This window comes from Carassius carassius, chromosome 26 (assembly GCF_963082965.1).
Source record: "Carassius carassius chromosome 26, fCarCar2.1, whole genome shotgun sequence".
NCBI classification, from domain to species: domain Eukaryota; kingdom Metazoa; phylum Chordata; class Actinopteri; order Cypriniformes; family Cyprinidae; genus Carassius; species Carassius carassius.
In genome coordinates, this window is record NC_081780.1 from 27,241,797 (window position 1) to 27,268,928 (window position 27,132).

At 40.9% G+C, this 27,132-nt stretch overlaps 1 protein-coding gene across 1 annotated transcript in view; it reads right to left on the minus strand.

Annotated features, from left to right (window-relative positions):
* Positions 1–17,589, minus strand: part of LOC132105998 (GTPase IMAP family member 8-like) — a 28,998-nt gene extending 11,409 nt beyond the window's left edge. Inside the window, exons 1-5 of the mRNA XM_059511580.1 lie at positions 17,584–17,589; positions 16,968–17,148; positions 16,528–16,679; positions 16,384–16,443; positions 15,998–16,169 (exon numbers count right to left, since the gene is read on the minus strand). Of these exons, the coding sequence (XP_059367563.1) occupies positions 15,998–16,169; positions 16,384–16,443; positions 16,528–16,679; positions 16,968–17,148; positions 17,584–17,589 (571 nt within the window). The remainder of the gene's footprint in view (positions 1–15,997; positions 16,170–16,383; positions 16,444–16,527; positions 16,680–16,967; positions 17,149–17,583) is intronic.
* Between the last annotated feature and the right edge of the window lie 9,543 nt (positions 17,590–27,132).

Here is a 27,132-nt window from a genome sequence, read left to right on the forward strand (position 1 = left end):
TTTGCTATTTAATAAAAATAAAAACTCCAGTACAGTACTTCTGTATAGGGCTGGGCAAGATGAGCAAAAATTCATATCTCTGTATTTTTTGGCTGATTTGTGGTATACAGTAGTCTATATATCTTGGTATAGGTGAATGTAAGCATGTAGGCATATATTATGTGCAATAAAGGGTTAAAATCACATTACATTATAATGCAATCTAATATATATATATATATATATTTATATATATTAAAAAAAAAAAATATATATATATATATATATATATATATATTAGGGGTGTAACGATACGCGTATTCGTATTGAACCGTTCGGTACGAGGCTTTCGGCTCGGTACGCGGTATGCATTATGGACCGAACGGTTTGTTGGACTAATTAATTATATTTGGAAAATAAAAAATTGTGAAATATAATGATATGCGTTCAACAAGGTAGCCCAATAACCCAAACGACGTAACAGGCAACGCCCCTGACACCCCTGAAGAAGAAAAAAAACACCAACTTATATGTTTATGTTAGGCTACACTCAGTCAGGCGCTCGCTCACTCAGTAATACACGCTGAAGGCTCGTTGCAAAATGGCCAATGCGTTTAACAGACCAGAAATAGAAGATCCTCCAATAACCAACAGGTCTGGTGTTTGGGTGCACTTTGGATTGACTGTAAGCTATAATGGTGATGGCAAGAGAGTGGTGGATAAAAAAACAACAATATGTCGCATCTAGGGTACACCAGCGGGAATACAAAAAAAAAAAAACACCAGCGGGAATACTTGAAACATGTCAACTCATTTACGCCGACATCACCTTAGTGTGTCAGTATCTGGGAAAAGACGGAAAAAAGGAGAAACATACACACAACAAACTATCCCCGCAGCATTTAGACAGACATTTCCAACGGATTCAAACAGGGCAAAAGACATCACCACGGCGATTGGTAGGCTACATTTACGTTATAGCCGCGGATATGAGACCTTACTATTTACCATTCATTCTATCATCACCATTATAGCTTACAGGGAATCCAAAGTGCACCCAAACACCAGACCTGTTGGTTATTGGAGGATCTTCTATTTCTGGTCTGTTAAACGCATTAGCTATTTTGCAACGAGCCTTCAGCGCGTACTGAGTGAGCGAGCGCCTTACTCTGTAGTGCTTAATGTAACATGCTTAATGTAATTGAGCCCCGTTACAGTATTCCTTCACGAGCCCATTTCAGACAGACTGTAATTCCTGCTTTGTTCCAAAAAACATAAGCCCTATAGAGAACCAATTGAGTAAAAACACACTCAATATAAAGAGTTATAGAGTTCCATATGAAAAGTTACATCTTTGTATTTGTTCATAACTAATATAACATTTTCATTTTTTTTTTATAAGGAGCTGTTTTTGTTTTATACAGTATGCTGCTAAGAAAACACCATATAAGATGGGTAAAGAATAGCTCCATCATTGTTCAATGTAAAAAAAAAAAAAAAAACATACTTTGTTAGTTTTAATAAATTAAACATTTTTTTAAAAATCAAGGAAATTTATCTGCCAATTTTTTCTTTTTGCTGTATCTAAAACGTACCGAACCGAACCGAACCGTGACACCAGTGTATTGTATCGAACCGAACTGTGAATTTTGTGAACCGTTACACCCCTAATATATATATATATATATATATATTTAAAGCAGAAGTTAAAGTTACTAAACTAAAAATGAAAATAATAAAAATCACAGTCTAATTGAGTAATTTTGATTAACCCATTACACTTTACAGTTTGTGTGTTAGGCGCGCAGCAGCGCTCGTTCTAAATGAAGTCTGTGGAGATTAGCGGAGAATCGCTAAAGTAGAAACTCATGCACTTCTAACAGAAAAATGGAAATATTTCCACAGTTTTTTTTTTATATTTACAGATGGATAATATACATGTGCAATGTAAGTTATGCATATAGGAAAATGGCACATCTCAATCACATTAAACAGCGTGTCTCTGTCAGCCTCACACGCAGCCTTTCTGTCAGGGCACCTGATGGGGCGACCACGAGCCACTTTGAACTGAAACTATAAGCTACTAGGAGAAAAATAAAACGCCGAAATGATTTACAACCCGAATTCCGGAAAAGTTGGGACGTTTTTTAAATTTTAATAAAATGAAAACTAAAAGACTTTCAAATCACATGAGCCAATATTTTATTCACAATAGAACATAGATAACATAGCAAATGTTTAAACTGAGAAAGTTTACAATTTTATGCACAAAATGAGCTCATTTCAATTTTGATTTCTGCTACAGGTCTCAAAATAGTTGGGACGGGGCATGTTTACCATGGTGTAGCATCTCCTTTTCTTTTCAAAACAGTTTGAAGACGTCTGGGAATTGAGGCTATGAGTTGCTGGAGTTTTGCTGTTGGAATTTGGTCCCATTCTTGCCTTATATAGATTTCCAGCTGCTGAAGAGTTCGTGGTCGTCTTTGACGTATTTTTCGTTTAATGATGCGCCAAATGTTCTCTATAGGTGAAAGATCTGGACTGCAGGCAGGCCAGGTTAGCACCCGGACTCTTCTACGACGAAGCCATGCTGTTGTTATAGCTGCAGTATGTGGTTTTGCATTGTCCTGCTGAAATAAACAAGGCCTTCCCTGAAATAGACGTTGTTTGGAGGGAAGCATATGTTGCTCTAAAAACTTTATATACCTTTCAGCATTCACAGAGCCTTCCAAAACATGCAAGCTGCCCATACCGTATGCACTTATGCACCCCCATACCATCAGAGATGCTGGCTTTTGAACTGAACGCTGATAACATGCTGGAAGGTCTCCCTTCTCTTTAGCCCGGAGGACACGGCGTCCGTGATTTCCAACAAGAATGTCAAATTTGGACTCGTCTGACCATAAAACAGTATTCCACTTTGAAATAGTCCATTTTAAATGAGCCTTGGCCCACAGGACACGACGGCGCTTCTGGACCATGTTCACATATGGCTTCCTTTTTGCATGATAGAGCTTTAGTTGGTATCTGTTGATGGCACGGCGGATTGTGTTTACCGACAGTGGTTTCTGAAAGTATTCCTGGGCCCATTTAGTAATGTCATTGACACAATCATGCCGATGAGTGATGCAGTGTCGTCTGAGAGCCCGAAGACCACGGGCATCCAATAAAGGTCTCCGGCCTTGTCCCTTACGCACAGAGATTTCTCCAGTTTCTCTGAATCTTTTGATGATGTTATCCACTGTAGATGATGAGATTTGCAAAGCCTTTGCAATTTGAAATTGAGGAACATTGTTTTTAAAGTTTTCCACAATTTTTTTACGCAGTCTTTCACAGATTGGAGAGCCTCTGCCCATCTTTACTTCTGAGAGACTCTGCTTCTCTAAGACAAAGCTTTTATAGCTAATCATGTTACAGACCTGATATCAATTAACTTAATTAATCACTAGATGTTCTCCCAGCTGAATCTTTTCAAAACTGCTTGCTTTTTTAGCCATTTGTTGCCCCCGTGCCAACTTTTTTGAGACCTGTAGCAGGCATTAAATTTTAAATGAGCTAATTAAGTGGATAAAAGTGTAAAATTTCTCAGTTTAAACATTTGCTACGTTATTTATGTTCTATTGTGAATAAAATATTGGCTCATGTGATTTGAAATTCCTTTAGTTTTCATTTTATTAAAATTTAAAAAACGTCCCAACTTTTCCGGAATTCGGGTTGTAATTGCAAAACAAACAAAAAAAACCCAATGATTGGTTGAACTTTTCATCTTTTTCTGTTGCTTGTTTTGAATACTACGCGTGGAAATGGGCGTCACTAGATTTTTGCGTAGTTTAGAGTGACAAATCGTACCAGCGTACTTTGAGGTCAAAATGCATAGCTGGTACTCCAAATGCGTACAGGTTGGCAAGGTCTGCTATTGTTAATATAAATTTATGTAATTATGTTTTTTGTAAAATTATGTAATTTTAGTGTTTATCTCTGGAATATTTAATGTAAATGTGTATATCAACATGAAAACAGACTTTAACATGTTAAAATCTTAGAGTTTACTTAATTTTCTCACTCCAGGAAAAAGAGTTTGTACGCATGGTCTACAATGTCCGTATGGTGCGTACATATTTACGGCAAGTTTATTTTTTTATAGATCACGATATGTGCATGGAAATTGCGTACGCATGTTTCTATGCCCATTTTGTGCGTACACAACGTTTATAAATGAGACCCCTAGGGTGTATTCCAAAAAGCAGGTTATGTGACATACCTGGGTGTGTTTGAGGATGAGCGAGCAGATAACCTCAGCATTTGGTTCCAAAATTAGAGGCAACTTTCAGGGTATGTAAGCAACCATAGTAACTTGCTCTCTGAAGATAATGTGCTCCAGAGTGGGTTCTGTTTCAGTGTTAGCTCACTTCAGCGCTTTTAGCGCATGCATGATCAGCGCATGATTCATAATAACAGTAATCAGTACATTAAGGAAAAAAAAATAGTTTTTTAGCAGGAACTTAAAAACAGACAGAGAAGTTGCCATTCTAATTTCTAAAGGCAGGGTATTCCAAGTTTGTGGCCCAGCCAACACAAATGCATGCTCCCTTTTACCCCTTAAGATGTGGAACTACCAACAAAGCCTGGTCACAAGATCATAGATCATCTCTCTCTCTCTCTCTCTCTCTCTATATATATATATATATATATATACAGGTCCTTCTCAAAAAATTAGCATATTGTGATAAAGTTCATTATTTTCCATAATGTAATGATAAAAATTAAACTTTCATATATTTTAGATTCATTGCACACCAACTGAAATATTTCGGGTCTTTTATTGTTTTAATACTGATGATTTTGGCATACAGCTCATGAAAACCCAAAATTCCTATTTCAAAAAATTAGCATATCATGAAAAGGTTCTCTAAACAAGCTATTAACCTAATCATCTGAATCAACTAATTAACTCTAAACACCTGCAAAAGATTCCTGAGGCTTTTAAAAACTCCCAGCCTGGTTCATTACTCAAAACCGCAATCATGGGTAAGACTGCTGACCAGAAGGCCATCATTGACACCCTCAAGCGAGAGGGTAAGACACAGAAAGAAATTTCTGAACGAATAGGCTGTTCCCAGAGTGCTGTATCAAGGCACCTCAGTGGGAAGTCTGTGGGAAAGAAAAAGTGTGGCAAAAAACGGTGCACAACGAGAAGAGGTGACCGGACCCTGAGGAAGATTGTGGAGAAGGACCGATTCCAGACCTTGGGGGACCTGCGGAAGCAGTGGACTGAGTCTGGAGTAGAAACATCCAGAGCCACCGTGCACAGGCATGTGCCGGAAATGGGTTACAGATGCCGCATTCCCCAGGTCAAGCCACTTTTGAACCAGAAACAGCGGCAGAAGCACCTGACCTGGGCTACAGAGAAGCAGCACTGGACTTTTGGACAAATTTTGCATGTGATTCGGAAATCAAGGTGGCAGAGTCTGGAGGAAGACTGGGGAGAAGGAAATGCCAAAATACCTGAAGTCCAGTGTCAAGTACCCACAGTCAGTGATGGTCTGGGGTGCCATGTCAGCTGCTGGTGTTGGTCCACTGTGTTTTATCAAGGGCAGGGTCAATGCAGCTAGCTATCAAGAGATTTTGGAGCACTTCATGCTTCCATCTGCTGAAAAGCTTTATGGAGATGAAGATTTTATTTTTCAGCATGACCTGGCACCTTCTCACAGTGCCAAAACAACCGGTAAATGGTTTACTGACCATGGTATTACTGTGCTCAATTGGCCTGCCAACTCTCCTGACCTGAACCCCATAGAGAATCTGTGGGATATTGTGAAGAGAAAGTCGAGAGACGCAAGACCCAACACTCTGGATGAGCTTAAGGCCACTATCGAAGCATCCTGTGCCTCCATAACACCTCAGCAGCGCCACAGGCTGATTGCCTCCATGCCACGCCGCATTGAAGCAGTCATTTCTGCAAAAGGATTCCCGACCAAGTATTGAGTGCATAACTGAACATAATTATTTGAAGGTTGACTTTTTTTGTATTAAAAACACTTTTCTTTTATTGGTCGGATGAAATATGCTAATTTTTTGAGACAGGCATTTTGGGTTTTCATGAGCTGTATGCCAAAATCATCAGTATTAAAACAATAAAAGACCTGAAATATTTCAGTTGGTGTGCAATGAATCTAAAATATATGAAAGTTTAATTTTTATCATTTCATTATGGAAAATAATGAACTTTATCACAATATGCAAATTTTTTGAGAAGGACCTGTATATATTTTTATCCATTCACACACTTTTTCTGTGATTAATCACGATTAATCTCACACTTCATGAATTTAAGCATAGACTATTTGTCTTGTTTCAAATGTTTATATTGTCATAATTTGCTATGTCCAGCAAAGTAAACCAAAAATTTAAATGGTGATTCTATTTTCTGCAAGCATTTTTCAAGATAAATTTAGATGTCTTTCCAAAAAAGGACACTTAGAAACTCCAAAAGTACACCAAAGGAGCCCATATAAGCACATATGAAAGAAAGAAAAAAATATAGTGCAACAGAAAAGAGCTTTTTTTTTACATTTTAGATGAGTCAAGTTGCGATACCGAATAAGACCACATGGAGATAAAAAAACTAAACAAGTCTAAACCAGCCGCCCGCTGACTGCATATACCTACTACAGTAAACAGAACGTGTGTGAAAACAACGTGAATGTACGAAAAAGTCTGTGCTGTGCATAAATACAATGTGTGATTAGTGCGTCAAAGAGCACTCATACACAAATTGTTATAAAGTCTTCATCCCTTTACTAGCAAGACTGGTTATCCAGTCGAGAAAATGTAGTTTGCGTCTCATCTTGCCATACAGTGGTGGGATGTGTTGACAATCGGTTCAGTCTGTACTTCAAACAGCGTGACGTGTGAGGGTTCTTGCAGTTCAGAGACAATCACTATGACAAGAGCTCTGAAATCTCTGATGTTTCCTTTATATTAGTGCTGTTTTGGATGGATTGTTTGAATTCATTCACTTCCTGGATCATTGGACTGAAAACTTTCCCAGAGTTTACCAGGTTAAAATGATCTGATCGTGAGCAGAGAAGTAAAACTAGGTTAAAGGGTTAGAATAGAAACTGTGTTTCAGTAATTTTGCGCACAGAGTGGCTTCTAATAAGGGTTAGGGTTTAAATCACGTGAGTTTTAAAAGGATGTGTTGTCACGATATATGGTTCATTTGATAAATATGGATTTTCTTGTACTTGGCACAACAAGTTTTGTTCGTAGGACAAAATGTAGAACCTTTTCTCTGCACTGTTGATAAATGAGGCCTCTATTGTGTAACACATTCTTCCAACATATGAACAGATTTCACTACCTGGTATTTTCCATGTCCCCATACAAAGATCTTCACATGACAGGCCAGTCTATGTAATATACAATGGCTAAAAGAAATGTAAATAGAAACAAATTGTTTGCTATTGAGAGAGGCTGTAATCTCATATTCATGCCATATTTATAATTATTAAGCATGACTCATTAACAGGCATGTGGGATAACAAAGAATATAAAATTGAAAGAAAGCCAGAGAGAAATCAATCCTTTCACATCAAATTCCCATTTGTTACTGGAATTTTACTATTAATTTGAAGCTGATAACAAATTTTAATTTTTGGCTAGTTTCCTTCAAGAGTGAAGCCAGACAGACCCAGTCTGTAGAGTCCAATGGTCCGTGTACTTTTTCGTTCATTCATTATTCTATTTCGGAATGAAAGACAATGCAATTTTTTTTTTTTTTTTTATTTAAAAGAAAAAATCAGAAATTGCTGTATTTTGTTTTCCAAGTGTATTGTTGTCATCAAATAATAGTATTAGAAAATTGGACGAAAAAAAACGAAAAAAGGTCAGTGTACGAATCAGGGTATCTTCTGTCCATTCCAAATCCGTTTTCAATTAAAAAAAAACAAAAAAGGAAAAAATTAATCGTTTTTTAATTTATCATTTTATAACCTTTGTTTAATATTTACTTAAAGATATATTTTTATATTCTGCCAGACACATAATCTACTCTAAATAATGGATTTTAAAATAAAAATTGAATATTATATTTAGATTTTTTAACTAAGCTGTTACCCAGAAGTTCACGCGCCAGGGCGAATGGAAACGGAAGAGTGCGGATGCCGAATACAGTCGCGAAACTTCCCTCAAGCAAGCCATGGATACATACACACTTTTTAAGGGTCCTAAGAGGGTAACTTTAAAGGACGAAGATTTGACAACTGATAAGATTGGCTGTATATTTCAGGTAATTATTTAGCTTTTTTTATTTTTTTTTATAAAACGTATCACCTAGGGGTGCACGATTCAGAAAATGTCACGATTCGATTCGATTCCGATTTTTAGGCTCAAGATTCGATTCAAAATCGATTTTCGATTCAAAACGATTCTCGATTCAAAAAAATGATTCACAGTATGTAAATGTAGTTTACTTTTTCCTATGTGATTGATTGTAGACATACAATTTTAAAGAAAAGAAACACAAAAAACTCAATGTAGTTTGATATTACTTTACTTTGTCTTCATGCAAAAATAAAAACTTTTTCAACTAAAAAGTGCAAAGTGCCAAGCTTTGGCCAGCTTCCAAATACATTTCAAGTTTCATTTAGCTTTACAGTGCTGTAGGCTACTAGGTTAACTGTTGAAATGTGAACTCGACTGGGCACATTGAACTTTATAAAACTAGGCCCTTTTTTTTTTTTAACTCTGGCAATACAGTCCATTCAACAGAACTTGTGTGATGTATCAGAATCACATAAAGGATCAACATTTAGGTGTATGTGTGTGTGTGTGTAACCAGTTCATGGTCCACCACTAGCTGAAATGTGTAAATTCTTTTGTAGAAACAGAAGCTGGTCTACGTGTTCTGGAGTGAGAACCAGACACAGAACCAGATTCTTTCTTAGGAAATTCGTTTGGCCACTTCTCTGCGAACCATTGCCCTCGAAAAAACCCACCGAAACCGATAAATGGGGCAGCATCGGTAAATAAATGTAGGTCTGCGGAGGATTCAAAGGTGTCATTGTAAAAGAAGGAAATACCGTTCCAATCATTAAGCAACTGAGTCCAAAATTTTATATCGGAGAGACATCCATCATCTAACTGGATCGGATCGCTTAATCTTTGGACGGAATGAGCCATAGTTAACAGCCGAGAAATAAATGCTCTGCCTTGTGGTATGATGCTCATAGCGAAATTGAGGTGACCGAGCAGAGAGAGCATGTCTCGTTTCGTGACGCAGCGTAGAGAGGAAAAAGATTCCAGAAACGATCTGATCCTTAGGAGTTTCTCTTGTGGCAAGGAAGCTTGCATTTTGACTGTGTCAAGAGAAATACCTAAGAATTCTAACGAAGTAGAAGGGCCTAATGTTTTTTCGGCAGAGAGTGAAACGCCGACGTCGCTAAATATTTGTTTAAGAATGCTAAGGATGGAAGATTGTGAAGATGGGAAGTCGACTAGCAAAAAATCGTTTAGTAAATGCAAAACGAAAGGAAGCTTACAGACGTTCAGTAGAATCCAACACAGTGCTTCTGAGAGACTGTTGAAAATATGCGGGCTACTTCTACAACCGAAAGTGAGCCTCACAGCGAAGTAGAATTTTGAGTTCCATTTCACTCCAAAATACGGCCAATCAGATGGGTGAATTGGCATAGTTTTAAAAGCGTCGGTAACGTCAGCTTTGACTAACCAGGCGCCATGACCAGCTAATTTAATTAACTGGATGGCGTTATCCACCATAGCGAAATGAATAGAAAAAGGTGTTAAAGGAATGCATTCGTTAACGCTAGCTATGTTGGAGGAATGTGGAGAAGACATATCAAAGATTAGACGTTTTTTACCGGAATATTTGCGAGTTGCGATGCCGATGGCATTAATCCGAAAAGGAGAAAAAGGAGGAGAAGTGAAGGGGCCTATGACATATCCTTTATTAACCTCTTTGTCTAAAAGAACTGAAACAACATCAGGTTCGTGTCTAGCAGATTGCAAATTTTTTGCAACAAAAGAGGCAGAAAGAGGAGAAAGGATACCCACCCGAAACCCTTGGGACAAACCGGTGATTAAATAATCAACAAATACCGGATCGGGGTGAGAAGAGAGGTAGCTTGAAAGGTTGGGAATATTAATAGGAGTAGATGGGTGTTTATTCAAAAAATTTTCCGAATTAGGGCTTTCCCTCGGGGTGCAGGTTTGTACCGGCGTGGACAAACAGATTTCGGGTGTGGATCCTTGCAAACACTACAAATATGAGCAAATTTGCAATTAGGGAAAGAACAAACGGTCTCATTAAATTGAAAACAAAGAGGGATGTTATTGAATTCTGCCGCAGTAGAGTTACCTCTGGAGTTTGAAGAGAGGCTTACATTTTCAGGACCGTGGACAGCGGCTGGATTGTTACTAGCAAACGCTTTAGGACAAAATGAAGCCTTGTGACCATGAGCACTGCAGATGGCGCAAGTTAAGCTTTTTTAGCCTCCGAAATGGCGGACGAGCAGTTCTGTGTCGGTAACTGACAAGTCTAATGTTGAATTAAAAAGTGAGATAAAGGAGGCAGATTTCGCTGAGAAGGACTTGTGGTACTCGTAAAATAGAGTTCCCCCGTATCTTTGACCGAAGTCCGCCATCATTGATAGATATAGATCTAGCTCTTCCCTTCTCTCGGGATAGGTTTGAAACAGAATGTCTCTGTAAATACTGAATGCAATGACGAATTCGCCAAACGAGAGATTTCGTTGTAAACGGGGATCGGAAGTTTTAAGAAGTACTGCCACGTCACCACAGTCAACCATTTTCCTTTCGGCAGCAGGCGAAGGAAGCAGTAAGGTAGCAAGATTGATGTCCTTACCTTGGATGATATTGCTTCTTAAATGGTTAGACACTGTTGCGGCGGCTGGTGGGACAAAACGCCTACCGAATGCTTGTGCTGGAGTTGCTGTGGAGAGGTTAAAGTTTGAGGAAGCCGGTGAAGCGGAGACATTTTGAAAAGGCGTCTGGATAGTGAATTGAGAAGGTGGCGAGGAAGCTGAAGTCGATGGCATGCTCTGATCGTTACTAAATCCAGAAGGAAGATGACGAGACTTTGGAATAGCTGAGGAGTGTATGGCCGTATCTGCACTTGAGTGGGAACTGGTAAAAGAATGTTCGAGGTTAGTCATTTTTGATTGTAGTTCTTTGACTGTTTTTAGAGAGACTTTGAACAGCAGAGATGAGATGGAAATTCGTATCGGTGGATTCGATGAATTGAGGTGGAGATGGTGCTCTGGCAGGTTGTGATGTTCTTTTTGCAGGAATGGGTGAAGATGATTTAGCCGTTCTTTTCCTTCCGGTCTGTTTTGTCTGTGTTGTCGATGTTGATGCTTTTGGAGTGGTCTGGGTATGAACAGGGGGATAGCCCAGCGTGTTACTAGCGAGAGAAATTAGATCTTCTCTTGAGAGACCTTGGCTTATTGGTATGCTGGCGTTTTCGAGAGCTTTTGATATATTTTCCGAAGACCACTGAGCCCATGGTGAAGTGCGGCACTGTAAACGCGAGCTTCGGCGAGCGGTAACAGGAGATGGCAGGACGATTTCATTGTCAGAATCGGAATAATCGCAAATATATTGCGAGTTTTGAGACATTTTTTGGTCGGCCACTGAACACGAGCAACTGAGTGAAGCGTTCAGCATTTGCAAACTCAGACAAGTGTAAGCACAGGTTCTTTTATTCTTCTATTATTAGAACGTGATTGGACTATTGAGAAGGTAATAGGTGACGCTAACAATTGAGTCTTCCTGGCAGAACTTATGCTAAAGCTTTCCTTTCTGCAGCTGTTATTATGTTTAAATGAAAATGAAAGGAGGCAGTGGTATTTGATATCCCATTTTGTTTTATTGCAAATATACAGAGAGGAAAATTGCAGTAGCCAAGGCGAGCTGACTGAAGTTATCAAGTACGCTGCTGTTTGCAGATTTACCGGATTTGTGTTGTTGCGGACATCACACTCCCGAGTCGAATGCACAAAGTCTAAATTACCGAGTACGCACATGCAAAATCAACGTACATTGTATTGAGAAAAGCGCACTGACCTACGCCACCAGTCTATTTGCCTAATCTTCGCGGTACTTTACACCGCTGTGGAAATGCAGAAAGCAACAGGTCTGGGGGGAAAAAAGTTCCTGGTACAAATGTTCCGGGTAATTTCGGTTTAAGCGCAGCATATGTTTACTGTGTTAAGCTAACTGAGACTTGTCTTAGCGCTTGTTTATCATTGCTCTTTTGTTGTTTTTGATGTTTCCATTGTCCTCATTTGAAAGTCGCTTTGGATAAAAGCTTCTGCTAAATGACTAAATGTAAATCCCCTTCCATACTGCGTTTCTGGAAAATACACGGGTAATATGTCCCGGCAATTGTACCCGGGTCGCTTGATTTGGTGAGACGAAAGTCTACAAACTGGAGAAAGCCCCTTGAACCATGCAATAGATTGGCTATTGTTCTGTGGTGGTATGCAACCCTTGTGAGTACTGCACAATCAGTTGTCTTTTTGGTGTGGGGCTGTCGACTGTTAGTACGCTGGTTCACGGAGTGACTGCGATATTGTAGAGAAAGCTTTTCAAACGTTTCATCTCCTAGCCCAGAGGAGAATCTCTTTCAAAACACTATAAATGGATTCGTTGAGCATGGGTATCCATTATGTGCCGGTGTAATAGATGGTAGCCACATTCCTATTATCTTACTACAATCGTAAGGGATGACATTCAATTGTACTTTAAGCTGTTTTGACCACATGTTCTGGTAAGAATGTAGTCATTAAGCTGTTGTGATCTTTACAAAATATCTGTTTTCACATGTACAGATATTAACTCCACATGTCTCCCGAACTACCTTCACAGAAGTGTATGTAGACTGGCTTGTGTGTTGTCCAACTCTCCCATTTTCCAAATGGCAGAAGACCTGTTTCATCATGAGGTAAGCACTATTTGATTGACTGTTATTGTTTGGCTATTTTTATACTTATCAAGACACAAGTGTATGCAACAACATTGCATGTTCACAATAGCATTTTATTTTTAAACAGAACTCATTGATTGTGAAGGAAGTCCAGGTTCCTGTCCATTCAATTGGTGATGCTGCCTACCCCCTCAAGAACTGGGTTATGAAGGGTTTTACAATACACCATGCTCTGATCCCTCAACAACGGCTGTACAACTACCGACTGAGCTCAGCACGAATGGTTGCCGTGAACTTACTGAAGCGCAACGATGTCAACACTGCTCTGATATTTGATGTTGTTGCTGCTTGTTGTGTTCTGCACAATATTTGTGAGATGCACAAAGAAATGTTTCTGCCTGACTGGAACATCACAGATGTTTTTTTTGCAAGAGCGAGTGCAAGATGTTTTCCAGGGAGTGGGAGGGTGTAATGCTCAAGTAACTCGGGAAGCTATTCATTTGTTCACACTGTGCACATCCATTTGTACCAAATGCTGTCATATTCCACATGAAAAACAAATTAAACATGTCAATTACTCAATAAAAAATTATTTATTTTGGAAAGATTATAAAGTCTGTTGTGCCTGTTTACATTGCTGAAATAAGAGTTCAAATACACAATATGAGAAATTAATAATGTAAAAAAATTAAGGAAAAGTGTAGATGAAGTACAAAAAGTAGTTACATGCACATAAGAAAGACACGGAAAATGTTTTTACAATAAACCAGAGCAATTAGAACAAAGTTTTACACAATATAAACAAGACTAAACACCATATCAAGTGTTGAATCTGTAAATAATCTATACAAGGCAAGCAATAGTGTCGTTATATAGTGAAGCCCAAATATGAATAATTCCTAATTTGTATGATATAAATGTAGTTTTTATATAAATGCTACAAATCCAATACTATAAATTCTTCAGTGATTGCTGTACAATAACAATTAACTCTTTTAACACAACAACCCTACTGAAGCTGTGATGATGACATCGGGTGAAACAAGCTGTTTTCTGTGTTGTCTAATGTGCATCGTTGTTAAAAATGGACATGACGTGCTTTAATCAGTCTTGATGACTGCAGTGTGGCACAGAACCAAGTCAATCAAGAACCTGATGAGGATTCACTCAATCTCCTGATCTTCACTTCTGGGTTTACTACATCATATAACACTAATATAATGAAACATATACTTTTGTGTATTTCTTAAGTATGTACTTCTAGAGTTAGATATTCTGATAAACTGGTTCTCACATTTTTTTTTATTAATTGAGCTGTTCACCTTTTAATATGGGAAGATGATGAGTAACAACTGATTACATTGTTAGAGAAACTTGAAATGTAATAATGAACCACATTTCTTTATACTGTAAAAATGTGTTTATATAATAATTAAATTTTAGCACAAATTATATGTTAACATGTTATTAAGGTTATTCTTGAAGGATTAAGAAGAATTTTAACCAATTGAATTAAGGAATTCCATTCAGACAGTCAAAATCAGCTGTTTTAAACCCACTGTAAATTTATCGCCAGCCCAGGACCACCAGCAGCCGCCACCGTCAGCCCAGGACATGGAATGTAGACTCTGCACATCTAGACAAGATGTTATCAACATCTTTTGGAAGAAAACAGAGAGCTCAATCGGGAGCTTGATGAGTACCGGATGAACGAGAACTTTCTGAGTGGTGATGATAACACAGTGAAGTATTACACGGGGCTTCCAAACTTTGCATTGTTCCAGACACTTCTACTCAACCTCACTCCATATCTGCCTCAAGGTAGGATGAAGAAGCTCTCACCCTTCCAGCTTCTCCTATTGACTTTAATGTGCCTCAGGCTAGACCTTGCAATATAGCACCTCAGCCATCTGTTTAGAGTACATATGACAACAGTCGGCAATGCTTTTCACCATACCCTTGGAGTGATGTACACATAGCTGTGTCCACTGGTGCACTGGCCAAGGGAATGCTTATTGACCAGTATGCCACACTAGTTTATGGAGTCATTTGGGAAAAATGTGGCTGCTATTGTGGACTGCTTCGAGGTGTTCATCGAGAAACCCTTAAATGTACTGGCAAAGGACAGACTTTCTCTCAATACAAACAAGCATACACCATGAAATACCTAGTTGTGATCATGCCCCAGGGTGTCATTTCCTTTATATCGAACGGGTGGGCTGGGCGCACAAGTGACAAGCACATAACTGAGCAAAGTGGTTTCCTGAACAACTCTTTACCAGGTGACATTGTGCTGGCAGATAAGGGCTTTAATATAAGAGAAAGCGTGGGCATGATGTGTGCTGAAGTGAAAATACCTACATTCACAAGGGGTCATGCACAGCTGGTGGCGAAAGATGTTGAGGAGACTAGGGCCATAGCACAGCTCAGAATTCATGTTCAGAGGGTGATTGGTGTTATGTGCAACAAATTTAAATTCTTACACTCAACTGTACATGTGCACATGCTTGTCAAATGTGAGGGTGAAAACCTAATGCCTTTAGATAAGATTGTCACTGTTTGCTGGCCTTAACGAACATGTGCAAAAGTGTTGTTTGAGTGCCTTATTACTTTTTTAAAATTTCAACTTGATAGGGCTTAACAATATTTATTGAAAACTTAATATATATTTTGTTTTGGGGGGGGGGGGGGGGGGTGTAATCTCTTGGAGAAGTTGCAAAAGTGCAAAAGAACACAAAAACAAGAGAACATGTGCATTCAAACTATAAATATTTCCATGGACAACATAAGTAATAATAATAAAATAATAATACTGTTATTAGTGCAAAGGAACAAATAACATATAAACAAAAAAATATTCAGCACAAGAAGGGCAAAACCATGGCGTTTCAGCAGAGGGTTTGTCCACAAGCCCCACACAACTGAAGTGATGCCACTGGACTGGGCAGTTCTCGTTGTCACAAGCCAACATTTCTCCCTCCTGTGGTCCAGCACAGAGACACCACACTTCATTTGTTCTCTTGGTTGCTTTTTTGGCAGGCCTCTTCTCACCTACTTGTTGTGGCTGTGGCTGCTGTAGTTCCCGTAGCACACTGTGACCAGATGATGGTTGAGAGGTAGGTGGGATAGTGAAATATTGCACAGCAAGTTCAAGGAAGAGCCACCTACACAAAGAAGTCCTGTGCCTTTTGTAGTCGTGCATTCCAAAAAGCACTATCTGGAGCTATGCACAGAATCACAGTATCCTTCAAGGTCCACACTACAAAGTGGCAGTAGGAGCTCTCGGTCACAAACAGTTGGGTCTGGACTTGTGTGTAATACTGGTGATTCTTTTTAAGGTGCTCCTGACCGTCAAATACATGTAAGAAGAAATTGCGGTCATTCGATGAACAAGCTTGAAGGATTGTGCAGTCCTTGTATTTTGGTGGGCATTTCACCTCAACGCAGCCTTTATCACAACAGGTGTAGGTTTCAATGGCATCTGGTGAGGCTGCTACCTGTGGGAAGGCCAGGTTGACAAAAAAAACACAGGTTTGGACTTGTCAATCAATGTGCTGGTGTGCTGTTTGGGCAGTGTATGCCTGCCTCGCTGTCTCCTCGTGTCTGATTCCCCAACTGGTGGCAGCTGTTCCTGGCCCACGAGATGGGTAACACACCCTCTTTACGATGGAGAGTGCTGGAGAACTGAGCTCTGTTCCATAGACGCTATGCATCGAGGAGGCTGTGACTCTCCCTGCCCATGCAACAAACCAAAGGGATGACGTGTGCTGTCCCCTTGTCTGTCTCTCCATCTGCACTGTCATGCTGATTTGCCGGTAGAATATTGCCAGTTTTTCTGGTGTTGCTGTTGGTGGTGTTGTTTTGGCCATACGTGTTCTCTGTGCTGGACTATTGTTGGTCTCACCATCAATTTGTCTGTCTAGAGATCTGCGTGTGGCTGCTTGACCTGGTGACCAACCTCTGGTTGCACCTTGCTGATGCTGCTTGGGATCTTCCAGTACACCTCTGACTCATCTGTGACTGTGGCCTTCTCCTTTTAGCCGGACACAGGCATCGACCATGAAGAGCAGGGCTCCAGTGTGGGTGCACGCCTCTGCTACGCCGGCCATACAGGTGCAGTCGGCCGAACACACTTGCCCCGATGGTGTTAAGATCACCCATGGAGTAAGAGGAGGCTCACTGAGCCGCCATGAATGCAGTACCTGTTAAATAAATAAAGGTAAATAATTTAGGGAAACAGTTAAAAGCATTTAAGACAGAAAGTGCCCATTTTTTTTCGAATTACAGTCTACAATTTAGATTAGATTTAGATTAAATCTGTCTGCAGCCTTATCTAAATCTCATACACCTTGCATTTACACTATTAATGGCTTTAATCTAAACAGGACATTTACTTCTTACAATCACACATTTAACTACCCTAGCCAACCCAGAACTGGCTTGTCCACTTTGCAGCCCCCAACACAAAAACTTGGTACAGTATGTGTCATTGGGCTAAAATAAAATTACAACTATCTACTATTTGTAGATCTTTCTAAAATAATAAATTCACAAAAATTAAAGAGCTCTGAAATGTTTAGTCGCGCCTCTGTGAAGTTCTGAAGGCGTTGCCCCTGGTAACCGATAGTGTCTCCTACCGTCATGGTCGACCAGCTCAGACCCCGCCCAGATCAACCCAAAATGGCAAGTGACTCCTCACTCTCAATATAGTGTATGTAAGTTGAGTGCACTTTATCAGCAAAGAGTGGATGAAAATAAGTGTATCACAGTGTCTGGGTTGTGTTCCCTGGGTTTCCACTAGGTGTCCTCCTTTCCCACGGTGTCTGTCACCTTATCACTTCTTGTTCCCTTATTTGGTCACCTTCCTCCTTGTTGAGTAATTGATTGTTCCCCACCTGTCTCCTGTTCCCTCATTATCCTTCTGTGTATTTATACCCGGTCTGTCTGAGTCTGTGTTACGGAGTCCTTGTTTAATGTCTTATGATTATTCATGTCCGTCAATTCAGTCTTGCCCTTGCCTTGCCTTGTCTTGTTTTCATGTTGTTTGGATATTCTGGTTTTGACCCTGCCTGGACTGTTTACCCCTGTGGATTACCCTTTAATAAATGACTTACCTGCTATTGGTTCTCTCGCCGTGTTTCTTGTAACACTGATCATGACAGAAGGACTCCGTCACAGTAGGAACCAGCGGTATGTCGTTTTTCCGTTCCCCAGCCAAGATGGCGGAGCGGCGAACCAAGTACCTTCGGTTGACCGCCCTCCGCCAAGAGGGCAATGAAGTGGGTGCCCTGGCTCAGGTGTTCTGGTCCCTGGCCGAGGGCATGGGCTACAACGAGGCGGCCCTTAAAGACTATTTCAATGGCGGGCTGGATGATCCAGTGTCTCAGGAGGAGATGGCGCATTTAGAGACACTGGAATTCTGGGAATTTGTGCGCTACCTGCAGCATCAGCTTCGGTGGGATGCCCCAGCCACTCCCGTCTCTTCCGACGGGGTGGTCGTCAGTAAAGCCCTGCATTTCAGCCCGAGCCCAACGGGCCCCGACTTATTTATGCGCCTTGGGCCGGGCTTCGGGCCAATTTTCACGTTATAGCTCACATGCGGGCCGGGCTTTGGGCCTTTTTTGGGTTATCCTTCTATTTATATTTTTAGACATTAATAAAAAATAATGAGAAGTTGACGTCGACGATAGAAAAACAAACATAGACATTTCATAACCTCATAACTTTCATAATCTGATAATTCAACCCGTTATAATTATACTGACATACATGACAGTCTCACGCACGCACGCTTTTCCGTCAGCGCGACCCACGATTATACTTCACTTATATCCACTTACTGTAGTAGTAGCTATTATAGGCCTCTAAATTAATGTATTAATCATAGCCTAGTTGGCCAACTAATAATTATAAAATGATGATTCATGCAGCGAGCATTTCTGTGTCTGCACCTGTTGTTGCGGGCCACGCAGGAAAGAAGAGCGCTGGCCGAGTTTGAAAACATTGTGGAGCAGGACGAGGATGACGACGATGAAGTACAGCAATACATGCGCCTCAATCACAACATGGAAGGTGCTGGACGAGATGTGCTGCTATGGTGGAAACAGCACGAGACCCTGCTACCGCAACTGTCAAGACTGGCTCGCTCTGTGTTTAGTGTCCCGCCAGCAGCAGCTAGCGAACGTGTCTTCAGCGCAGCGGGAAGAGTGATAGAAGAGAGGAGGACTGGGTTAAAACCTTCCACTCTGGATGTTATTCTTTTTCTCCACGATGCTCTGTAAGAGACTGTTCTAACTTTTCATTTGACTGGACTTCATTTTCGTTTAACTGTTGGAAACTAATGGAAAAAAGAATGGACATGCTCTGTGGTGCATTTTTGAGGTAAGATAACCTGCAAGTTTGTTTTTAATTAATTTAATTTGTTTAGATTGTAGGCTATTTCTCATTTCGTTTGCAAGCGCTGTTGCGAGCCTGCCTCAGTATTTCAATTTTTTTTTATTTTACTCACTGTGGTTTAATAAATAAACATGAACATATTAAACTGTCTGTGTGATATGCTTGAAGTGTTTTATATCTATGGATTTTATTGTAGCCAAGTAAAGTATTAGCGTTAATTTGAGAGGCTTAATTGATTAAATAAGTTTTAGGCTACTCGCTGTCGGCTCGGCTCGTTAATCTTCATTTAAATTTTTTTTTTCTAAATTAACTTGATAAATAAATGAAAAGAAACATAACACAAAACTGACCCCTTTTGTAATTGTTGCAAATAGGGCAGGCTTCTGCTGTGTAATAAAATAAATAAATTAATTAATAAAAACACGGGCTCGTGTCGGACTCGGGCTGATAATTCTGATGAGCTGTCGGACACGGGTCGGGCTAGGGCCTGAGCGTCTCGGGCCAGGGCCGGGCTCGGGCCTAGATTTGAAGCCCGTGTAGGGCTCTAGTCGTCAGCCCAGCACCACTGCCCAGGATGGCTACCAGCCAAGCGCCACAGCACAAGATGGCCGCTAACCCAGCGCCAATGCCCAAATTGGCCACCGTTCCAGTGCCACAGCCCAAGATGGCTGTCAGCCTAGCGCCACAGCACAAGATGGCTGTCAGCCTAGCGCCACAGCACAAGATGGCCGTCAGTCCAGCGCCACAGCACAGGATGGCCGCTAACCCAGCGCCAATGCCCAAATTGGCCACCGGTCCAGCGCCACAGTACAAGATGGCCGCCAGTCCAGCGGCACAACCCAAGATGGCCACCAGCCCAGCACCACAGTACAAGATGGCCGCCTGTCCAGAGTCATGGCCCAAGATGGCTGCTTGCCCAGCGCCGCTGCACAGGATGAGAGTCACAGCTGACCCTCTAGAGTTGAGTCAAGTTCCAGTTGACCCTCCAGAGTCGAGTCAGGTTCCAGTTGACCCTCCAGAGTCGAGTCAGGTTCCAGTTGACCCTCCAGAGTCGAGTCAGGTTCCAGTTGACCCTCCAGAGTCGAGTCAGGTTCCAGTTGACCCTCCAGAGTCGAGTCAGGTTCCAGTTGATCCTCCAGAGTCGAGTCAGGTTCCAGTTGACCCTCCAGAGTCGAGTCAGGTGCCAGTGAACTCTCCAGAGTCGAGTCAGGTTCCAGTGAACTCTCAAGAGTCGAGCCAGGTTCCAGTTAACTCTCAAGAGTCGAGTCAGGTTCCAGTGAACTCTCAAGAGTCGAGTCAGGTTCCAGTGGACCCTCCAGAGTCGAGGCAGGTTCCAGTGAACTCTCCAGAATCGAGTCAGGTTCCTGTTGAACCCCCTCCTGATTCGAGTCAGGTTCCAGTGAACTCTCCAGAGTCGAGTCAGGTTCCAGTGAACTCTCCAGAGTCGAGTCAGGTTCCAGTGAACTCTCCAGAGTAGAGTCAGGTTCCAGTGAACTCTCCAGAGTCGAGTCAGGTTCCAGTGAACTCTCCAGAGTCGAGTCAGGTGTTCGTGGACCCTTCAGAGTCAGGGCTAGTCACCGCTGACCTTCCAGAGTCAGGGCTAGTCACCGCTGTCCCTCCAGAGTCAGGACTATTTACTGCTGACCTTCTAGAGTCAGGGCTAGTCACCGCTGACCTTCCAGAGCCAGGGCTAGTCACCGCTGACCTTCCAGAGCCAGGGCTAGTCACCGCTGACCTTCCAGAGTCAGGGCTAGTCACCGCTGATCTTCCAGAGTCAGGGCTAGTCACTGATGACCTTCCACAGCCAGGGCTAGGTACCATGGACTCTCCAGAAACAAGGCTGGTCACCGTTGACCTTTCAGAGTCAAGTCAAGTCACTGGTGATCTTCAAGGACTGTATCAAGTCACTGGTGATCTTCAAGGACTGAGTCAAGTCACGGGTGATCTTCTAGGACTGAGTCAAGTCACTGGTGATCTTCATGAACAAAGGCAAGTCACCATTGATCTACATGAGCAAAAACAAGTCACCAATGATCTTCATGTACAAGTGCAAGTCACCATTGATCTTCATGAGCAAATACAAGTCACCAATGATCTTCATGTACAAACACAAGTCACCAATGATCTTCATGAGCAGTGTCAGGCCAGCACCAATCTTCTGGAGTCCAGTAAGGACACCAGGGGATTACCAGAGTTTCGTCGTCCCGTTGGTCCAGCCGCACGGAGGTCTGCTCCGCCTTGGGGTGCTCTGGTCCTGACCAAATGGCTGTGGTGGTCTTCTGCTCCGCCCTAGGGGCCTTCCGCCCTGACCACACGGTTGTGGTGGTCTTCCGCTCCGCCCTGGAGGACTCTGGCTTCGTCCACAAGGATGTGGTGGTCTTCTGCTCCACCCTGGGGGGCTTCCGTCCTGACCACACGGTTGTGGTGGTCTACTGCTCCGCCCTGGAGGGTTTCCGCCTTGACCACAGGGGTGTGGTGGTCCTTCGCTCTGCCCTGGAGGACTCTGGTTTCGATCACAAGGATGTGGTGGTCTTCCGCTCTGCCCTGGAGGACTCTGGCGTCGACCACAAGGATGTGGTGGTCTTCTGCTCCGCCCTGGAGGGCTTCATGTTGTTGTTTTTGCTTTTTGTGTTCACTCCTGTCCCTGTTCCTTTCTGTTAGTCTGGCCCTCCGTACCTCCCCCTGAACCTCCTCCGGTCCTCCTCCCTCCTGGTCTCCCTGTTTTGTGTTTTCAATTCTGGTGCCTGTTCCCCATGTTTTTCTTTTCTGGCCCTCCGTCCCTCCCCTTAAGCCTCCACCTGTCCGCCTCCCTCCTGGTCTGTTTTGTGTCTGTCGTGGAGCGTCTGGGAGCCGCTCCGTAGAGGGGGGGTACTATCACAGTGTCTGGGTTGTGTTCCCTGGGTTTCCACTAGGTGTCCTCCTTTCCCACGGTGTCTGTCACCTTATCACTTCCTGTTCCCTTATTTGGTCACCTTCCTCCTTGTTGAGTAATTGATTGTTCCCCACCTGTCTCCTGTTCCCTCATTATCCTTCTGTGTATTTATACCCGGTCTGTCTGAGTCCTTGTTTAATGTCTTATGATTATTCATGTCCGTCAATTCAGTCTTGCCCTTGCCTTGTCTTCTTGTCTTGTTTTCATGTTGTTTGGATATTCTGGTTTTGACCCTGCCTGGACTGTTTACCCCTGTGGATTACCCTTTAATAAATGACTTAACTGCTATTGGTTCTCTCACCGTGTTTCCTGTAACACCGATCGTGACAAAGTGAGCATATTCGGACGCTGACATAAATAGCATGCCCCAGAGCCCGCTTAAAATTTTGTCATTAACATATGCCTAGCCATCTGTTATAATGGCTTGTTTTTCATTATGAATGGTGCCACTGTTCACTTGTCATGCTTATTGCATTATTTGATATTAAAAAGGAAAAAAAACACTGTAATGCTTTTTTTTACATGTGTAGAAATAAAATAGAATAAAAACAACCGTCGCATTTATCTGTCCATAAAATATAAAGATAACATAGCATATAAATATAATCATTAAGTATATTAAATTAAAATTATGTTAATTACGTATCGAGTTAACTCCTGAGGTAAACCAAAATGTACTCTGTCTTGTTAATTTTCGTTCTGGTGAAATTTCTTTTCCTGAGGAGAAGAAAACATCATTTTTCGAGAAGAGCAACAGATTCAAGGCATGCCTTGTTAGCTCAAAGACGCCACCTATCAGTAAGGTGTTAGACAACATACATTCAGGTATCAACAAAATAACTTATGATGATGAGCTTCCAGTTCCTGTAAGAAAAACATTTACCATTGTTTCTTATAAAAATTTGGAAAACAAATTTTACATTTTACATTATCTAATGACATACAGTAAAACCAAAAATTATTCAGACACCAGATATGATTTTTGATAATTTTTTAATAGTGGGTGCAGGACACTATAGTTCATTTATGTGAGTATAGCAAAATAAAGTAAACTGTGACATTATACCCAAGACTTCTTCATACAGTGGACTACCAGTACAACTGATTTAAAACAAAAAAACGGGGCCAAAAAATATTCAGACACTTTGACCTGACCATGTTTTGCTTTAGTATTTTTTATTTAATTGCTAATGTGATCTTTTTACACCATATAACTTAAGCATTGCTTGGTAATTGGTCACCAAAGTATAGCTTTAGATGCCCACATAGCTTTAGATGAGTCTCTAAAGATCTCTCTCTCAACTTTGACTCCACAGTCTACACTCCTGTATGACGCTTGACTGCATGATAGACTTTACAAAGCTCTGCAGCAGAGATTTTGTCATCCCGAGGTGAAGTTGCTTCTCGAAATAATGACCTCAGGGAAGACGTACCTGCAGCTCGTTGGTTACTTTTATGTGCTGGCATGTCTGTCAATGGTGGTTTTCCCTTGACTACTAACGTCCACTTCACAGCGACAGTGTGCAAAATCCATGAAAAGCATCTCTACTGCTTTTTGCTATAAATTCGTTCTCTTTTGTCCATTCCGGATTAAACGAGGTCTGCCGTTTCGGTATGTTAACGTGATGATATGACGTAGCCAGCACGTGGAGGCTTGTTGTCGTTTTAACCAATGATATATCAGTTATTTATCTGATACCTCTTTCAGCCAGTTTGACCAGAGATCTTGCGGCATTAGATGCTATGCTGCTGCATCCTAATAAAGATTCTAGAGCGGGTTTTTTTAAACTGACTCTGCACAACTCCAAAAAGCAGGAAAAAACAAGTGTCCGGCTTGAGGCTGTCCGGACAGGGGGCTTTTTTTTACTTTTATTGAATCAGTCTTGACATTTTCCCTTGTGACGTGGTTTGGTAATTTGTCTTTGAAGAACCAAACTTATTTGAACAAAACTTATGATAAAATTTTTAGGTGGGCAAGTAAGTAGAAATAAATAAATCGACAAAGAGTCGCCTGCGATTTTAAAATTGATTTTGTGTAGATTGTCAGTGAATTACGGCTCTGTGTAGTAAATGCCAACCAGTGTTGCCAAGTCTCTGGTTGTTTTTCATGTTCGTGGGTTGAAGCGACCCCAATACAAATAATGTGATATTTAGCCCCTAACATGTGAATATTACTAAGGGAACCCTGCCAAAAACGTGTATTTTTATCGCCCGGAACTAAATGCGATTGAACTAGTTTTGAGAAGCAATTGGGCAGGTTTTGTTTTGAGAACCTGGCAATCCTTTACTGAGGAGATGCGCATGAAAATCGCATTCAATTGTTTGAACAGCCATTGTGAAAACGCACCATTTTTGTCTCTTTAAATGCAAAAGAGCCTCTGTTTTCAGAAGATGGTGGAGCTTCAAGAGCTCATGCGCCGGAAAAACAGGACAATATCACGCAATCTGATTTAACTGTTTAGTAAATACATGATTATGAATTACACAGACGGAAAACATGGCGCAATAAAAATAACGACATAGTTGGTCTCATTGTGCCTTCGCATGCTATCACATTATGAGGTCGACTTCACATTGCTTTCATATGCAAGTTTTAACTAACGTTACCACATTACTGTTTACGATCATTCTGGTAACCATGTGAAAACATTAGCAGTGAAAACAGGCAGAGACAGTGGTACCTTTAGCAACATTGGGCCCTGATAACACGAAACGCGTTTTTTAGGGTCTGACAACAGGCTGTAGGTATAGACATAATTATAAGCTTCAATATTAGTGACCACAACACTACATTCCGGCTGGGAGGAATTCAAAGAAGAAAAAAAAGTTTCAATAAGAACTTTCCTTTCGTCTAATATCATCTTCTTAGTAGGCCTGTCATGATAACAAATTTTGCTGGACGATAAATTGTCCAAGAAATTATCGCGATAAACGATAATACTGTTGTTCTAAGACCAGTTTCAACTAATATAACGATAATGGCATAACGCAGGTACACCTTTTCAAAGATTAATTAATTTTTATATTATTTTATCGCAGATTCAGAGCAAAAATACCAAGATGTTGACTTTGTGTGACTTAAAATAAAAAAAATTTGTATGTTAAATTATGTTCATATGCCAGTTAGGGATGCTCATATTGACCGTTTAACCGTTAACCAAAAGTAAACATTTTGACAGATGAAGTTCACATATCGCGTCTTTTGGGCACTCAAGTTCGTTATTTCAAATGTGGTATGCGCGCTCATAATGGAAGAGTCACGGTCGCAATGCGCTCGTTTTTTCCAGGCCCATCCCCACCACATCTAGTTAAAAACATCTCAGCTTTTTAGAATGACGCAAGCTTACCAGGTCATGTGACAAGAACCAAATCAATCAGCTTCCTTCGGGGTGAATTTACCCATTGTTTTTAAAAAATGGGGCGCCTCTGTACTTGAGTACAGTACTTAAGTACAATTTTGAGGGATCTGTACTTTACTCGAGTATCATTTTTGGGGAGTACATATGACTTTACGCAAGTACATTTGAGAGGCAAATATTGTACTCTTTACTCCGTTAAATTTCTGTCCATAACTGTAAGTACCTGTTACTTCAGCCCCATCCACACAGAGACGGAGCTTACCCCAATCCGATCTTTATTTCCCTCGTCTCAAGAAATATCCGTGTCCACATGAAACCACAAAATGATGTAGTATACATGCCAGACCAGCATGTGGCACTGTAATTCTGCCACAGAGATACACTTAAAACGGAGAAGAAGACAAGAAGACGAAACGACTATCCGATAAAAAATTTGTGAGACGGAAAAAAAGGAAAAAAGAAAAATCTCGGAAACCCTCTCAAACGTGATTGGATTTTGCAGGCTCCACTGATTGGGACGGCCTATCAGCAATCACCTTCAGCTTTCTGCCAAAGACTTCTTGACATTTGATTGATTTGAAGTACAGTACACACACACACAGAGTTGTCACACATAGATTGTGTGTGAGAATGGTGTTATTCAGCTGAAAGTATTTTCTCCTGCCTTTGCCTGTATGTCAATGCTCAAATGAGCTGAATTTTATTTTTCTTTCTTTGTACGCTGACCTAAACAGAGATGATTAGCTGATTTTCTTTAATCATTATTATTTTCTCTTCTATGCTGCGTGTATAACACGTTCAGAGGTGTGTCAGAACATTGCTATATTGCCTTCTTTTCTGGTTTAGGTTTATTGATTTGATTGATGAAAAAACAGAGAAACTCACATGCACACACAATTGTTAGCTGAATTTTCTTTTCTGATATTACACATTATGTAAGCTGAGCATTTGCTTTGATGTTCTTGAGTATGCGTTGTGTTTAACACCAAAAAATCCATTAAAACTCCAGCAGAGGTTTGTCAGTGTTGCCATTGTGCTATTGCCTTGTGGGCAAGTGAGAAATGTTAAAGCAACATGGTAAAAAGATGAAAATACTTGATTTTACTTTCAATTCCTTTTACATTCTCCAAGGTATTAACATTAAGATTTGTCATAACTCCATGTAGGACGTTTCTGTACGTAAATGTAAGCACTGTGGCAGTTGTAATGCAATATTTAGAAAATGAGCTCTTGATACTCAAGTACTTTTAAAAATAAGTACTTCAGTACTTTTACTTAAGTACACATCTGACTGTAGTACTTTTACTCGTACTTGAATAAAATTTAGCAAGGGGTATCTGTACTTTTACTCAAGTAATGAAGCTGTGTACTCTGTCCGCCTCTGCACAGTAACCAGAAGATGTTCATTTGGGGTAGTTCACATTACTCTTAAAATATAGTTTGCTTGTTGGCTGAGGTTAATAATCATCTAATATTTTATACCAGGGATGTCTAATTCA